This window comes from Oncorhynchus keta, chromosome 37, assembly GCF_023373465.1.
Source record: "Oncorhynchus keta strain PuntledgeMale-10-30-2019 chromosome 37, Oket_V2, whole genome shotgun sequence".
Classification (NCBI taxonomy): Eukaryota; Metazoa; Chordata; class Actinopteri; order Salmoniformes; family Salmonidae; genus Oncorhynchus; species Oncorhynchus keta.
In genome coordinates, this window is record NC_068457.1 from 3,736,914 (window position 1) to 3,754,434 (window position 17,521).

A 17,521-nucleotide genomic window follows, 5' to 3' on the forward strand; every position below is an offset into this window, starting at 1 on the left:
GATGGCGGTTTGGGAATTTAAGGTTATGCTGTTGGCGTGACGTATAATCTAGTGGACGGAACGCTCCTTTCAACATCAGCAACAACAGTTAGTCAGACACCTGGGTAGCTTGCTAGACAAAATAGCCCAACCAATATTGCTCTCTAGACGCTTTAGTGTATTTTAGCCACTGTGTTTTAAACCCACTCCTGTCGTCTAGTTAGTTATCCGATTTCATTTCACATTTACAGTATTGTTATTAGTCAGCTAGCGGTCTGGTTAAGTTAGCATTAGCCTAGCTAACATCCTCGACCATGCGGTCACTAAGCTACTCTCCTGATGAAGAGGAGGAAGATATCACAGTAAAAGGAGAGGAGGAAGAGAAAGAGGGTCTGTGGCTGAACATTTTCGTGAAAGAGGAGAAGGGAGAGAAGTATGTTACAATACAAAAACAAGTAGAGGGTGAGGCTGTTACAGTGAAAGAAGAAGAGAAAGACGTTTCAGTGAAAGAAGAGGGAGACGCGTTCAGAGTGAAAGAGGAGGAGGATGTTACAGTAAAAGGGGAGGAGGATGTTACAGTAAAAGGGGAGGATGAAGCAGTTTATAGAGTGAAAGAGGAGGGGGAGATGACTGTTACATCGGAAGAGGAAACTGGATATCTCGGCCCAGTTTCCCAAACGCATCTTAAGGCATCCAATGGTTCTAACAATGAATTTAGCCATACAATGGTTTTGAGAAACCGTTCCCGGATTAACACTAGTAAGTACTGTCTAAAAAACAGAGGCACAAACTCTGCAGTTGTTGAATTGATGTTTGGTTTTAAGGCGGAAATCTGCAATTGCTACATCCATATTTTGACTTTTAAATTATTTATTTTTAGCCATTGATTCTTGAAGAATATAACACATGCCTCATAAGCTTATGATAAGCTTAGTTCAACTGTTGTACCCCAAATAAGCTTTTTTTTTACTATAATGTTTAGAAACAATGTAAATCAACACTGTATAGCCTCAACATGGTTAAAACTATAATGTTGATATGGATGGTCAGTCCTTGCATCCATAGGTCTGTCTATGAATTTGAGAGTAGTTACATTTCTCCAACCCCATAATCATTGTATTACCAAAACAGTGGTGGAATGACATTTGTTATTGTTTGATCTGCAGATTGCTGGGTTGTGTGGGTTTTTTAAACAAACAAAATGGCTGCCCAGAGACTTGGTCTGGTAAACAGTTGAGGGATGGGGGAAGGAGAAGTGTAACCACTCTCAAATTCATAGAGAACGATATTGTAGCCACCGTAACCCAACAACTAGCGACATCGTCAAGAAGTAAAGACATCTTGGCGTAAGGTGTTGGCTTGGCGGTTGCTGGACCCAGGTTTGAGTTCAGCTCAGGGCTACCCCCAGAATTCACTACACTATGAATACAAGGACTGGCCATAGGTAACTTTTGTTGCCATTGCCAACTATGTAAAAAAAAAAATAGCCTACATAAAGCCAACACATGCAAACATGACATTCTGCAGGTAGAAAATGTCCTGATAAAAATAAATATCCTAGAAATCACATTGGCTGCACATGGCCTGTCTACAACCAACTTGAAACATTGTATCAACTGGGTCAGGGGTAGCAAGCTTGCAACATTGTATACAATATGCTCAGTTTCCTGCCCTCAGACTTTGTTTACTTGCTGTTTGGAGGTGAAGACAAATTACTTTGAGAAGCTCCACAACTCATTATTGGTGGTGCATTAGGACAATCAGAAATCCCCAAATGGGCACATTTATAGGCCTACATTTGTGTGCATGCCAGGTAGACTAGTCCTACTACAAAATGCGTAAATCAGGTGTGCGTCCTTACTCAACATTGACAGTAGTGTTTCAAACAAAAGACAATGAATAAATTGACAAAACTGATGCATCTTGCGGGGTAAGGTCTGGGTGGTCTGTCAGGGGCCGTTTCATTTAGTATCCGTTTGGGTCGGTTGGGGATGATTGTATTTCCCCATAGTATGTTGTACCGAAGTTGGCCGACTGAAAGGGAGTGTAACTTTGATTATAATTACTCTTCCCTTAAGGAGGGAATCGAGGTTCAACACCTGTTTGTCCCCTCCCTTTCCTGGGTTGGTGAAGAGCGGTATTACATTTTAAGGAATAAATCCGAGCCTCACTCATCACCTGTGGACGGTGGTGCTTCCAGCGAGCCGTGGATTTAATAGTATGTTGTACCTAGTTTCCCTCCTTCAGGGAACAGTAGTTATAGTCATAACATGATGATTTGATAGTATGTTGTACCTAGTTTCCCTCCATCAGGGAACAGTAGTTATAGTCATAACGTTATGCTTGTCATATGATGAACTTCAACTTAAATACTGGATCTTGCTGTCGGACAGTTTTTTTGTATTCTGAAATGCACTCAAACTATGTATCATTTAGTGGCTCCTGATGTAATGCTGGGAAAACAGTTTTCATGGGCACAGAAATACTAAATAATTTCAGAGTTTGCTGAATCCAATGGTTTTTAACAGTCATCTTGTAATCCAAGATGGCGTAGCATTAAGACGCGTTTGTTATAAATGGAATGTATTTTTAGTCTATTTTTGTATATATTTCACTCTTAACATTTTAAAATTAAATATACCTTCCGGCAACACGCCTCACCCATTATGAAACGTATCTGCTATTTATTTATTTAGACCTTATAGCTAGAACCTCCATCAGCAGCTAGCCATTAGAAGCTAACCAGCTAATTAGCTACAAGCTATTTAGTCATTATTATCCACTGCTAGTGGCCTTTACCTTTTTAGCTCAGACACCAGCCGCTTTTAGCCTGGATAATACCTGCCAGTCTGCACAGCGCGATATCAACCCTGAGCATATCGGACTGTTTTTCTCCACTAAATCGCTGTGTTCCTGCCGTAAGCTCTGGACCATTACACCGGATAATCGCATCTAGCTAGCTGCCACCGAGTGGCCCAGCCCCGAAGCTAGCCTTGAGCCAGGCCCATCTCCCGGCCTGCTCAATGGACCCTATAATCACTCGGCTACACAGCTGATGCCTCCCAGACTTCACTAAGACGACTAGAAGCCACTACAACACCGGATTCCTGCCGTAAGCTCTGGATATTTGCACCGGATTGGCTATAGGGGCTAACACCCTTGTCCCGTAGCTAGCACCAGTTAGCCTCAAGCCAGGTGCATGTCCCGGCTAGCAAACAAAATGACTCCAACTACAATACCTCTTTTGCCAATTGGCCTGGACCCTTTGTCGACACGGAGCACCGCAGATCCATCATGACTGGTCTGCCGACGCAATTGCGTCCGATGTGCCCTCAACCAGCCTTTGCCAGACGTTGGTGACGTCCTTGTCCCGAAGCTAGCACCAGTCTGCCCATTCATCCCCAGTTTACCTGTTGTTGTTAGCTGATTACCCGCTGTTGTCTTAGCTAGCTCTCCCAATCAACACCTGTGATTGCTTTATGCCTCGCTTTACGCTTCATGCCTAGTCCCACTCAACATGCCTCAGATAACTATTTTGTCCCACCTCCCACACTTGCAGTGACCTCACCTAGCATAACTGGTGCCTCCAGAGATGCAACCTCTCTTATCGTCACTCAATGCCTAGGTTTACCTAGGTTTACCTCCACTGTACCCGCACCCTACCATACCCCTGTCTGTAGTTGGAGACGTATCTCCCTCACTAACTTTAAGCATCAGCTATCTGAGCAGCTTATCGATTGCTGCAGCTGTTCACAGCCCATCTGTAAATAGCCCATCCAACTGCCTACCTCATCCATGTTTTTATTTTGCTCTTTTGCTCTTTTGCACCCCAGTATTTCTACTTGCACATCATCTGCACATCTATCACTCCAGTGTTAATTTGCTAGATTGTAATTACTTCACTACTATGGCCTATTTATTGCCCTTCCTCCTTACTCCATTTGTACACACTGTATATAGATTTTTCTATTGTGTTATTGACTGTACTTTTGTTTATCCCACATGTAACTCGGTGATGTTGTTTTTGTCGCACTGCTTTTCTTTATCTTGGCCAGGCCGCAGTTGTAAATGAGAACTTGTTCTCAACTGGTCTACCTGGTGAAATAAAAAAAGTATTTACTTTATTGACAACACCCAAATGGATACTGTCATTAATGTGGTTCTTCAATAATTACACATAATTCTTAATACTGTAGCAAACATATTAAATAGGACATTCAAATGAGCCTTACAATTATAATCCAAAGTAGTGTGAAATGTACTCATAAGCAACCTGGAAATGGAGGTTACTCCCCTGAGTTTTCCCCCATTCACATTCAGAATACATTGTGAAGAACTAAAATCTTTGCTCACCATATTTGCTCCAGGCAGATATACTACATCCATAACTATCAGTTTCCTCATTAGCAAGGAGGAGTTTATGCAATCAAATTGCCTTTGTGCCGCAATTCTAGCGAACACAGAAAGGGGCCGATATTGGAGACCAAAAGTCGTCTGGCATACTGCTTAGTTTCAACAACCTGAATAACTTATTTCTAGTTTCTAATCTTAGATGTTACTACTAATGTGAAAACAAGATAATGACTATTCTTGCTCATTTTAAGACAATATTCAAATAATTTTAACATTCATTACAGCCGTCAATTCTTGTACAACGTCATGGCTACGCTATTGGCATCACCTTTTACAATGGATTTCCACTTTTGTGGGTCTTTAATCATCTGTCTGACTTTGTTGTTCACACAGGAGAGAGACGGGACTATTGTGGATCCTCTGGGGAGCCTCAACAACCTCATGATGCTGACAGGGCAGAGAAGAGTCTCTCCAGATCAGAACACCTCAGGAAACGCCTGCAGAGACCCACAGGGAAGGGAACTCACTGCTGCTCTGACTGTGGGAAGAGGTTCACCTCATCAGGCATTAAACTTCATCAGAGAACACACACAGGGGAGAAATATTATAGCTGTGATCAATGTGGGAAGAGTTTTGGTCGATCTTGCCATCTGACTCAACACAAGACAATACACACAGGTGAGAGACCGTTTAGCTGTGATCAATGTGGGAAGAGTTTTGGTCACTCTGGAGAGCTGACAGTGCACCAGAGAGCACACACGGGAGAGAAACCTTACAGCTGTGTTCAATGTGGGAAGAGTTTTGATCGATCTGACCATCTGACTAGACACCAGAGAATACACACAGGTGAGAGACCGTTTAGCTGTGATCAATGTGGGAAGAGTTTTGGTCACTCTGGAGAGCTGACAGTGCACCAGAGAGCACACACGGGAGAGAAACCTTACAGCTGTGTTCAATGTGGGAAGAGTTTTGATCGATCTGACAATCTGACTAGACACCAGAGAATACACACAGGTGAGAAATCTTACAGCTGTGTTCAATGTGGGAAGAGTTTTGGTCGATCTTGCCATCTGACTCAACACAAGAGAATACACACAGGTGAGAGACCGTTTAGCTGTGATCAATGTGGAAAGAGTTTTGGTCACTCTGGAGAGCTGACAGTGCACAAGAGAGCACACACGGGAGAGAAACCTTACAGCTGTGTTCAATGTGGAAAGAGTTTTGGTCAATCTGGAGAGCTGACAGTGCACAAGAGAGCACACACGGGAGAGAAACCTTACAGCTGTGTTCAATGTGGGAAGAGTTTTGGTCGATCTGGCCATCTGACTAGACACCAGAGAATACACACAGGTGAGAAATCTTACAGCTGTGTTCAATGTGGGAAGAGTTTTGGTCGATCTGGCCATCTGACTAGACACCAGAGAATACACACAGGTGAGAAATCTTACAGCTGTGTTCAATGTGGGAAGAGTTTTGGTCGATCTGGCCATCTGATTAGACACCAGAGAATACACACAGGAGAGAAATCTTATAGCTGTGGTCAATGTGGGAAAAGATGTACAACATCTGGCTCTTTGACTCTACACCAGAGAACACACAGGAGAGAAATCTCATAGCTGTGATCAGTGTGACAAGAGATACTCTGATAAAAGATCTCTGATAAAACATCAGAAAATACATACATGAAGGTGTTGTTTCGTGATATCAATGAAATGATGTCACAATATAGAATATTTAAACATTGTAGTAGGAGTATTTTTAAGGAATTTCACAATGTAGAACCCTAAACGTTTGCCTCATTGAATTGATTTCAGCGTAATATGGATATTAGCCTTGGGGAAAAATCCAGGCTCTGAATTGAAAGAGTACTATTTAAGTGACTTAACAAAAATTGATTCACAAAAAAAGAGCTGTGTTACACTTATCATGTTGGTGACCCGCTTGAATCAAAATACAACACTTAAATGCAGCTAGCTCTTTTCTATAAATTGTCCTCTAACCAGTGATGTACACATTATTCCCAGATTCCATGTTTTTGAGCTGTTAGTTTTAACAGGACGTGCAACGTCATCTCCCTCCTCTCGGCACAATTGATTTCAACATGATATCGAGGAGTGATGACAAATAAGTGTTGCGTTCCTTTGTTTAGCGACCCCTAAATTGAAATGCATCACTCCAAAATGTAGCTGACTGTCTTCGGCAGGTTGTCCTCTAACCAATGAGCTAAAAGATCTCCTATTTCTGTGTGTTTTTTTAGTTGTTAGTTTCAACAGCATGTACAACCTGATTTCCCCTCTAATCGATATCAGTGATTTATTGTTACTTGTCAAAACCACAGCGTTTTTTTGTGCTTGTGTCCATGGTGAGGACAACTTGGTTTCTGATTGTCTCAAGGTGTGGCAGTCAAAAGTTTTGTTTTGCGTTTAGCCAGTGAGTTGCCATGGATCTTTTTTTGACTGCACGTTTTTCCGTTTTGGAGATGAGTTTTGTTTGGGCTCGTTCCAAGTGGACGAGAGTTCTAGAAGCAAGTGAGTTTTAGGAAGGGAAAAAATAAACTTTTCTTGTTTTTAATTGTTGATAGGCAGAAGACACCATATTTAAATTGATGAAGGTGAAGCATTGTAGTTGGTTATAATGTGAAATGGAAGTTGTTTTCTGTTGGTGGTGAGCATTCTCTTAACCTGTTACGACTAGACGTTCCGCTACATCCCGATGAAATTGCAGAGTGCGAAATTCAAAGAAATTATTTGAAATATTTAACTTTCAAAAAATCACAAGTGTAATACATCAAAATCAAGCTTAACTTCTTAATAATTCAGCCACAGTGTCAGCTTTCAAAAAGGCTTTACGGCGAAAGCAAACTAAGCGATTATCTGAGGACAGCGCCCCATCATACAAATGCATGACCAACATTTTTCAACCAGGGAGGTGCGACACGAAAGTCAGAAATAACAATATAATTCATGCCTTACCTTTGAAGACCTTCTTCTGTTGTCACTCCAAAATGTCCCAGAAACATCACAAATGGTTCTTTTGTTCGATAAATTCCTTTGTTATATCCCCAAAATGTCCATTTATTTGGCACGTTTGATTCAGAAATACACCCGTTCCAACTCGCCCAACATGACTACAAACAAAGTTACCTGTAAAGTTGGTCCAAACATTTCAACCAACTTTCCTAATCCTTCCTCAGGTATCCTAAAACATAAATGATCGATCAAATTTAAGACGGATATATACTGTGTTCAATAGCGGATAAAATCAACGTGGAGTGGGCTCCAGGTTGCGCGCAAAACACAATAGAGTCCACTTGGCTTGATACTCCGAGAACAGCTGTACTTCTTCATTTCTCTATAGAAAAACATCAACCAATTTCTAAAGACTGTTGACATCTAGTGGAAGCCATAGGAACTGTAACCAGGTGCCTCATAAATATAGTTTCCCATAGAATGTATTTTGAAAACACAGTGACCTAAAAAAAAATGTCCTGCATGGTTTGTCCTCTGGGTTTCGCCTGCCAAATAAATGCTGTTATACTCACAGACATTATTCAAATAGTTTTCGAAAATTCTGAGTGTTTTCTATCCAAATCTACAAATAATATGCATATCCTAGCTTCTGGGCCTGAGTAGCAGGCAGTTTGGGCACGCTTTTCATCCGGATGTGAAACTATTGCCCCCTAGCCCAAAGAGGTTTAAGGTGTTTACAGTCTTTGGTTTTTCCATTTATGTTTTGAGGTTGGACTTTATAGCTCGTTAGCACGTAGGGAACACTGATTGGTGTCACCTCATTCGTCAGTATGTGTTACACCTGTGCTGGCTTGTCCATCTCGTTACTCGGAAGGTGTTTCACCTGAGCTGGTCCAGGTTCTATTTTAGAGTGTCTGGCCCAGTGCTCCAGTTGTCTTGATAGATGTGGAGTGTCAACAACTTTAGTTGCGCTACCCTTTTGGTTTGCTTCCTGTCTTTAAGTTTGTTGTGGGTTTTTCTTTTGTTTGCCTCTTCTTGGGCAGATTTAGTGGGTATCATTTATGTCCCAGTTGTTAACAGTCAACTTTCAGTGGATACCGTGAGAGCAAGATTGTTATAATACTTTTATTGCATCAAATGGTTGTTTTATGCAACAGAATAGAGGGTTCTTAGAACTATTGTGTCTGTGTGTTCTACTGAGGATAGGCCTCTGGGAGATAACTGACAGGAGATTGTTAAGGGAATTTTTATCAATAATGACTAATTATGTATACATTTCAATCAGGACTGACTAATCAGAATACTATTATGTTACTGTATATGTACTAATCAGAATACTATTATGTTACTCTATATGTATGAATTTTCTTTTTAATCTTAGTACTGAATATAATGTGTGCAAATATAATCAAGAATTAGAACAATGACTGTCTGTACCATGGTAGAATTGAATGAACTCATAGCCAGACTGGCTAGAATGCTTATCTACACCAGCTGTCCTGAGCTCAAGTATATATCATCTTAATAGGGAAAGACGATGTGAGAACCATACAGCCTTTGTATTAGAGCGGAGATGGCACGGGTTGGTGCTGAAACTAATGACGTCATTTTCAGTTTATAACCTGTGGTAAAATGTGTAGGGAGGAGTACTCTCGTGAATAAAATGGGCACTGTCCATTACTATACAATAAGGGTCTTACAAATCCTTATGAATTGACAGTGTTTAATTTTAATTGGGTGTTAAAACATAGAGCAATTTAATTCCTGCAACAGAGATTTACAATGTCTTTTGGGTGATTAAAACCTAAAGAGAGCACATTCCAGAGCATGAGTTAATGTTTCTGTTCTGTATGGTACCAGAGAGAGATGACCCCAGGTTCTCTACACAAAGAGTACTGTTTTTACAGCAGATACCTATAATTCTCAGCAGACAGTATCTTTCATACAAATCTTAATCTTGTGACCCATTCTATACATCTGTTGTTCGTCATACATGGTTGAAAGGGGTGTATCTTGGCTGTAAAATACCTTTGTACTCTTGTTTGTTGTATTGCCCTGCTCCCTTATTAAGTGAATAAAGATTTAATTTAAGAATAACTCTGACTTCTGCGTTAAGTTTGTCTCATTGGATATTAAAGTAATTAACAAACCACATTTGGCGATGGGGACGTGAATCTTGACTTGGTGTCTGACGACCTGGGTAAATGACCTGGCTCCAGACAACCTGGCTAAATGGAGCATGCGAGATCCTTCTAACTTGAGACCACACTTCGGGAACTGAGCAAATGAACCCACCTTTGATCTGAGTGGATACCACAACTCAAGCCTAGTTTAAAAAAATAGTGAGGTGATCGAAACACGCAAAGTGTAGTTTTTAGAAAGGCCTCCTAGGCTCTGAGTGTGTATTCCTGTGTGAGGGGGGCACCTTGGAGGTGTAAACAGGGCCGAGCCAGCTATATGTGTTTACTAGTGGAGACCATTTATGATATAGTATAAGCTAGTAAAGTGCACCTGTAATTGTTTTAAACCTGTCATTATTTTAAGCCTGTAATTGTTTTAAACCTGTACCCCATTCTAGAATTATTGAAATATGTAAATTTATGAGTTGCATTATCCTAGGAATTAACCATGACATAGAAATGTAAAAATATTCCTGCAGGTTAAAATATTGTTGAAAAACAACTAATTGATTAGGTACGTTTGGAAATAGCATTGTATGACTGTGATATGAGAGTTGTGTAACTGCGATATGAGAGTTGTGTGACTGAGTCTTAATCTGAAGTTTGGATAGTAACAGATCCTCACAGAGATCTATAGTTCCTCAAAGAGATCTATAGTTCCTCAAAGAGATCTATAGTTCCTCACAGAGATCTATAGTTCCTCACAGAGATCTATAGTTCCTCGCAGAGATCTATAGTTCCTCGCAGAGATCTGGACTGTCAATAGCAGGATGATGTCCTCACCCCTGCCTCGCCTCTACCTCGGCTAGGCCTTATTCTCTTTTTGTCTATATCCATTCCATGGACTTCATTCATTTCTGAGAAGATAATTAGCACACATTTCTATGCCAATGGTTTTCAGTTTGTATTGACTGCTATGTAGGTTTGAGTTTATTTTATTTTTACAGGGACAGTGCACATTAATCAACGTTTCAGTAAAAGTGCCGGTTTTAGCCAGCTTGCTAATTTTCAACCGCAGTCCCTGGGCAGGTTATTAAAAACTATTACAATATAGACGATCATTGAGCAGGGAGCACACGCAGAGAAACATAGGACAAGCAATACATAGCATACAAACAGAGCAAGAGAAAATTCTTAAAAGCAACAAAGTGTTTCCACACCTCACAAGCTAAAGACAACATGGAAAGCGGCAATACACAGTTAGGGATTATGATCACAAATCTGATTGACCTTTAGCCATGTCTTCATGTTTTTTGTGAAAGTGTGATATGTGGTGCAGTTACAGTGGGGAGAATTATTTGATACACTGCCACCGATTCTGCAGGTTTTCATACTTACAAAGCGGCATGGACTTCCGGGTTGGAGCGAGCGGTCGCATCCGCATTTCGCTCCGCAGGTAGTATAACTTTTTCATTACATTTCATTATAGTACAACAGTTTGATTTGTCTAATCTTAGCAATTTCTTCTTAGCTAACTACATAGCCGTCTTTGTATCAAAGATAATTGCGTAATTATCGTATTTCGTCGTCCTAACGTAGTCTTCACTGCTCTGCCCAGCAGCTAGCCAGCTAGCAAACGTCCACCGACTAGCAGCACTGTAGAAACTATTACACTCAACTGAACGACTTGATTAGTGTAGTGTTAGCTAGCTACATAGCTGTCTTTGCTGTCTTCGTATCCAAGATAATTGTGTAGTCTTAGAGTGATTATCTTAATTTACAGAGGTTAGCTAGCCAGCTATTTGTCGTCGGAGGAGACACTGCTAGCTAGCCAACAGCTAGCCAACGTCTTCCGAATAGAACTCAACAACCCGGTCGCATTCCGCTTCGCTCCACAGGTAGTATCACATTTTCATTTAATTTCATTACAGTACAACGGTTTGATTTGTTTGATCGTAGCTAGCTACATAGCTAGCTACATAGCCGTCTTTGTATCAAAGATAATTGTGTACTCTAGAGCGATTTTCTAGGTTAGCTAGCCAGCTATTGTCGTTCTTTTAACGCAACGTAACGTAATCAACACTGCTAGCTAGCCAGCTAGCCCCCGAATAGCAGCACTGTAGAAACTATTACACTCAACGGAACGACTTGATTAGTGTAGTGTCAACAACGCAGCCACTGCCAGCTAGCCTACTTCAGCAGTACTGTATCATTTTAATAATTTTAGTCAATTAGATTCTTGCTACGTAAGCTTAACTTTCTGAACATTCGAGACGTGTAGTCCACTTGTCATTCCAATCTCCTTTGCATTAGCGTAGCCTCTTCTGTAGCCTGTCAACTATGTGTCTGTCTATCCCTGTTCTCTCCTCTCTGCACAGACCATACAAACGCTCCACACACCGCATGGCCGCGGCCACCTAATCTGGTGGTCCCAGCGTGCACGACCCACGTGGAGTTCCAGGTCTCTGGTAGCCTCTGGAACTGCCGATCTGCGGCCAACAAGGCAGAGTTAATCTCAGCCTATGCCTCCCTCCAGTCCCTCGACTTCTTGGCACTGACGGAAACATGGATCACCACAGATAACACTGCCACTCCTACTGCTCTCTCTTCGTCCGCCCACGTGTTCTCGCACACCCGAGAGCTTCTGGTCAGCGGGGTGGTGGCACCGGGATCCTCATCTCTCCCAAGTGGTCATTCTCTCTTTCTCCCCTTACCCATCTGTCTATCGCCTCCTTTGAATTTCATGCTGTCACAGTTACCAGCCCTTTCAAGCTTAACATCCTTATCATTTATCGCCCTCCAGGTCCCCTCGGAGAGTTCATCAATGAGCTTGATGTCTTGATAAGCTCCTTTCCTGAGGACGGCTCACCTCTCACAGTTCTGGGCAACTTTAACCTCCCCACGTCTACCTTTGACTCATTCCTCTCTGCCTCCTTCTTTCCACTCCTTTCCTCTTTTGACCTCACCCTCTCACCTTCCCCCCCTACTCACAAGGCAGGCAATACGCTCGACCTCATCTTTACTAGATGCTGTTCTTCCACTAACCTCATTGCAACTCCCCTCCAAGTCTCCGACCACTACCTTGTATCCTTTTCCCTCTCGCTCTCATCCAACACTTCCCACACTGCCCCTACTCGGATGGTATCGCGCCGTCCCAACCTTCGCTCTCTCTCCCCCGCTACTCTCTCCTCTTCCATCCTATCATCTCTTCCCTCTGCTCAAACCTTCTCCAACCTATCTCCTGATTCTGCCTCCTCAACCCTCCTCTCCTCCCTTTCTGCATCCTTTGACTCTCTATGCCCCCTATTCTCCAGGCCGGCTCGGTCCTCCTCTCCCGCTCCGTGGCTCGACGACTCATTGCGAGCTCACAGAACAGGGCTCCGGGCAGCCGAGCGGAAATGGAGGAAAACTCGCCTCCCTGCGGACCTGGCATTCTTTCGCTCCCTCCTCTCTACATTTTCCTCTTCTGTCTCTGCTGCTAAAGCCACTTTCTACCACTCTAAATTCCAAGCTTCTGCCTCTAACCCTAGGAAGCTCTTTGCCACCTTCTCCTCCCTCCTGAATCCTCCTCCCCCTCCCCCCCTCCTCCATCTCTGCAGATGACTTCGTCAACCATTTTGTAAAGAAGGTCGACGACATCCGATCCTCGTTTGCTAAGTCAAACGACACCGCTGGTTCTGCTCACACTGCCCTACCCTGTGCTCTGACCTCTTTCTCCCCTCTCTCTCCAGATGAAATCTCGCGTCTTGTGACGGCCGGCCGCCCAACAACCTGCCCGCTTGACCCTATACCCTCCTCTCTTCTCCAGACCATTTCCGGAGACCTTCTCCCTTACCTCACCTCGCTCATCAACTCATCCCTGACTGCTGGCTACGTCCCTTCCGTCTTCAAGAGAGCGAGAGTTGCACCCCTTCTGAAAAAACCTACACTCGATCCCTCCGATGTCAACAACTACAGACCAGTATCCCTTCTTTCTTTTCTCTCCAAAACTCTTGAACGTGCCGTCCTTGGCCAGCTCTCCCGCTATCTCTCTCAGAATGACCTTCTTGATCCAAATCAGTCAGGTTTCAAGACTAGTCATTCAACTGAGACTGCTCTTCTCTGTATCACGGAGACGCTCCGCACCGCTAAAGCTAACTCTCTCTCCTCTGCTCTCATCCTTCTAGACCTATCGGCTGCCTTCGATACTGTGAACCATCAGATCCTCCTCTCCACCCTCTCCGAGTTGGGCATCTCCGGCGCGGCCCACGCTTGGATTGCGTCCTACCTGACAGGTCGCTCCTACCAGGTGGCGTGGCGAGAATCTGTCTCCTCACCACGCGCTCTCACCACTGGTGTCCCCCAGGGCTCTGTTCTAGGCCCTCTCCTATTCTCGCTATACACCAAGTCACTTGGCTCTGTCATAACCTCACATGGTCTCTCCTATCATTGCTATGCAGACGACACACAATTAATCTTCTCCTTTCCCCCTTCTGATGACCAGGTGGCGAATCGCATCTCTGCATGTCTGGCAGACATATCAGTGTGGATGACGGATCACCACCTCAAGCTGAACCTCGGCAAGACGGAGCTGCTCTTCCTCCCGGGGAAGGACTGCCCGTTCCATGATCTCGCCATCACGGTTGACAACTCCACTGTGTCCTCCTCCCAGAGCGCTAAGAACCTTGGCGTGATCCTGGACAACACCCTGTCGTTCTCAACTAACATCAAGGCGGTGGCCCCGTTCCTGTAGGTTCATGCTCTACAACATCCGCAGAGTACGACCCTGCCTCACACAGGAAGCGGCGCAGGTCCTAATCCAGGCACTTGTCAGCTCCCGTCTGGACTACTGCAACTCGCTGTTGGCTGGGCTCCCTGCCTGTGCCATTAAACCCCTACAACTCATCCAGAACGCCGCAGCCCGTCTGGTGTTCAACCTTCCCAAGTTCTCTCACGTCACCCCGCTCCTCCGCTCTCTCCACTGGCTTCCAGTTGAAGCTCGCATCCGCTACAAGACCATGGTGCTTGCCTACGGAGCTGTGAGGGGAACGGCACCTCAGTACCTCCAGGCTCTGATCAGGCCCTACACCCAAACAAGGGCACTGCGTTCATCCACCTCTGGCCTGCTCGCCTCCCTACCACTGAGGAAGTACAGTTCACGCTCAGCCCAGTCAAAACTGTTCACTGCTCTGGCCCCCCAATGGTTGAACAAACTCCCTCACGACGCCAGGACAGCGGAGTCAATCACCACCTTCCGGAGACACCTGAAACCCCACCTCTTTAAGGAATACCTAGGATAGGATAAGTAATCCTTCTCACCCCCCTTTTAAGATTTAGATGCACTATTGTAAAGTGACTGTTCCACTGGATGTCATAAGGTGAATGCACCAATTTGTAAGTCGCTCTGGATAAGAGTGTCTGCTAAATGACTTAAATGTAATGTAATGTAAATGTAGAGGTCTGTAATTTTTTATCATAGGAACACTTCAACTGTGAGAGACGGAATCTAAAACAAAAATCCAGAAAATCACATTGTATGATTTTTAAATAATTCATTTTCATTTTATTGCATGACATAAGTATTTGATACATCAGAAAAGCAGAACTTAATAGTTGGTACAGAAACCTTTGTTGGCAATTACAGAGATCATACGTGGTAGAAAATGCAATTGATTAAAATACTAAATACTGGAATTATCCCCCTACACATGTACTGTACTGGAATTATCCTTCTACACATGTACTGGAATTATCCCTCTACACATGTACTGGAATTATCCACATTGATGGGACAGTAGTGGAGAGGGTAGTAAGTTTTAAGTTCCTCGCACATCACAGACAAACTGAATTGGTCCACCCACACAGACAGCATTGTGAAGAAGGCGCAGCAGCGCCTCTTCAACCTCAGGAGGCGGAAGAAATTTGGCTCGTCAACCAAAAGCACTCACAAACTTCTACAGATGCACAATCGAGAGCATCCTGGCGGGCTGTATCACCGCCTGGTACGGCAACTGCTCCGCCCTCAACCGTAAGGCTCTCCAGAGGGTAGTGAGGTCTGCACAACGCATCACCGGGGGCAAACTACCTGCCCTCCAGGACACCTACACCACCCGATGTTACAGGAAGGCCATAAAGATCATCAAGGACATCAACCACCCGAACCACTGCCTGTTCACCCCGCTATCATCCAGAAGGCGAGGTCAGTACAGGTGCATCAAAGCTGGGACCGAGAGACTGAAAAACAGCTTCTATCTCAAGGCCATCAGACTGTTAAACAGCCACCACTAACATTGAGTGGCTGCTGCCAACACACTGTCATTGACACTGACCCAACTCCAGCCACTTTAATAATGGGAATTGATGGGAAATGATGTAAATATATCACTAGCCACTTTAAACAATGCTACCTTATATAATGTTACTTACCCTACATTATTCATCTCATATGCATACGTATATACTGTACTCTACATCATCGACTGCATCCTTATGTAATACATGTATCACTAGCCACTTTAACTATGCCACTTTGTTTACTTTGTCTACATTACTCATCTCATATGTATATACTGTACTCGATACCATCTACTGTATGCTGCTCTGTACCATCACTCATTCATATATCCTTATGTACATATTCTTTATCCCCTTACACTGTGTATAAGACAGTCGTTTTGGAATTGTTAGTTCGATTACTTGTTGGTTATCACTGCATTGTCGGAACTAGAAGCACAAGCATTTCGCTACACTCGCATTAACATCTGCTAACCATGTGTATGTGACAAATACAATTTGATTTGATTTGATTTGGACTTCGTAAATTCTGCCGTTCTGCTCCTGAAGTTTTCAGTAGTAGACTAATTGTCATGCCCTGGTCGAAGTATTTTGTGTTTTTCTTCATGTATTTGGTCAGGCCAGGGTGTGACATGGGTTTTCTCTCTGTCTCCTTCCTGCAGGTGGTCCCGCCTGTCCGGCGCTGCTGCCGGAGTCTCCCGCCTGTCCGGCACTGCTGCCGGAGTCTCCCGCCTGTCCGGCACTGCTGCCACTCAGCCAAGAGGCGCCAGAGCCCCTCTGTCCTGAGCTTCTTTTCATTCCTGATCTTCTTTTCACTCCTGAGCTTCTTTTCATTCCTGAGCTTCTTTTCACTCCTGAGCTTCTTTTCACTCCTGAGCTTCTTTTCATTCCTGAGCTTCTTTTCATTCCTGAGCTTCTTTTCACTCCTGAGCTTCTTTTCATTCCTGAGCTTCCTTTCACTCCCGAGTTTCCCCTCAGTCCCGAGTTTCCCCTCAGTCCCGAGCTTCCCCTCAGTCCCGAGCTTCCCCTCAGTCCCGATCTGCTCCTCAGTCTAGTGGGGTTCTGGGTGAGGAATACTAGGCCATGGTTGGCGGCGAGTGTGGACTATCTAGGGACGCAAGGAGAGGGGACTAAGACATTTACTGAGTGGGGTCCACGTCCCGCGCCGGAGCCGCCACCATGGACAGACGCCCACCCGGACCCTCCCTATTGATTTGAGGTGCGTTCGGGAGTCCACACCTTAGTGGGGGGTTCTGTCACGCCCTGGTCGAAGTATTTTCTGTTTTTCTTCATGTATTTGGTCAGGCCAGGGTGTGACATGGGTTTTTGTATGTGGTGTGTAGCTTAGTGGGATTGTAGCTTAGTGGGGTGTTCTAGGTTAGTCTATGGCTGTCTGAAGTGGTTCTCAATCAGAGGCAGGTGTTTATCGTCGTCTCTGATTGGGAACCATATTTAGGCAGCCATATTCTTTGGTTGTATTGTGGGTGATTGTCCTGAATGTCTTTATGTCCTTGTGCTGTGTTAGTTGACACAAGTATAGGCTGTTTTCGATTTTCTTTTTGTTTTGTAGTGTTTGTGTTTATTCGTGTTTACGTTTTGTTTAAATAAACATGGATCGCAATATACACACTGCAGTTTGGTCCGACTCTCCTTCACCATATGAAAACCATGACACTAATAGACTAGTAATAGACTACAGCAGCAGTCAGCAACCTTTTCCAGTTGGAGTGACGCATCTTGTGGGGTCAGGTCTGGGTGGTCTGCCAGGGGCCATTTCATTTAGTATCCATTTGGGTCGGCATAGGGAATGATTGTATTTTCCCCTAG

At 43.9% G+C, this 17,521-nt stretch overlaps 2 protein-coding genes across 4 annotated transcripts in view; one reads left to right on the forward strand and one right to left on the reverse strand.

Moving 5' to 3' along the window:
- LOC118370066 (gastrula zinc finger protein XlCGF17.1-like) overlaps positions 1 to 3,765 on the reverse strand; it is a 246,728-nt gene extending 242,963 nt beyond the window's left edge. Inside the window, exon 1 of the mRNA XM_052498856.1 lies at positions 3,219 to 3,765. Coding sequence (XP_052354816.1) covers positions 3,219 to 3,378 — 160 coding nt within the window. The 5' untranslated portion in view covers positions 3,379 to 3,765. The remainder of the gene's footprint in view (positions 1 to 3,218) is intronic.
- Positions 20 to 17,313, forward strand: LOC118370085 (zinc finger protein OZF-like). Of its 3 annotated transcripts, none has more exons than XM_052498857.1 (3): positions 20 to 738; positions 4,726 to 5,766; positions 16,357 to 17,313. In XM_052498857.1, the coding sequence occupies exons 1-3, from the start codon at positions 294 to 296 to the stop codon at positions 16,905 to 16,907; spliced, it is 2,037 nt and encodes a 678-aa protein (XP_052354817.1). In that variant the 5' UTR covers positions 20 to 293; the 3' UTR covers positions 16,908 to 17,313. The 3 variants fall into 3 exon arrangements, with proteins under 3 accessions (XP_052354817.1, XP_052354818.1, XP_035610772.2); XM_052498858.1 differs by having other exon boundaries at positions 4,726 to 5,682; XM_035754879.2 differs by lacking the exon at positions 16,357 to 17,313 and having other exon boundaries at positions 28 to 738; positions 4,726 to 9,392.
- Positions 17,314 to 17,521: the final 208 nt, after the last annotated feature.

What these genes read in the sequence shown, in the direction of transcription:
- LOC118370085 (XM_052498857.1), top strand. Translation starts at nt 294, where the DNA reads ATGCGGTCACTAAGCTACTCTCCTGATGAAGAGGAGGAAGATATCACA. An exon ending in CCGTTCCCGGATTAACACTA is followed by an intron (nt 739 to 4,725) that starts GTAAGTACTGTC and finishes TTGTTCACACAG; the next exon opens with GAGAGAGACGGGACTATTGT. An exon ending in ACACCAGAGAATACACACAG is followed by an intron (nt 5,767 to 16,356) that starts GTGAGAAATCTT and finishes TCCTTCCTGCAG; the next exon opens with GTGGTCCCGCCTGTCCGGCG.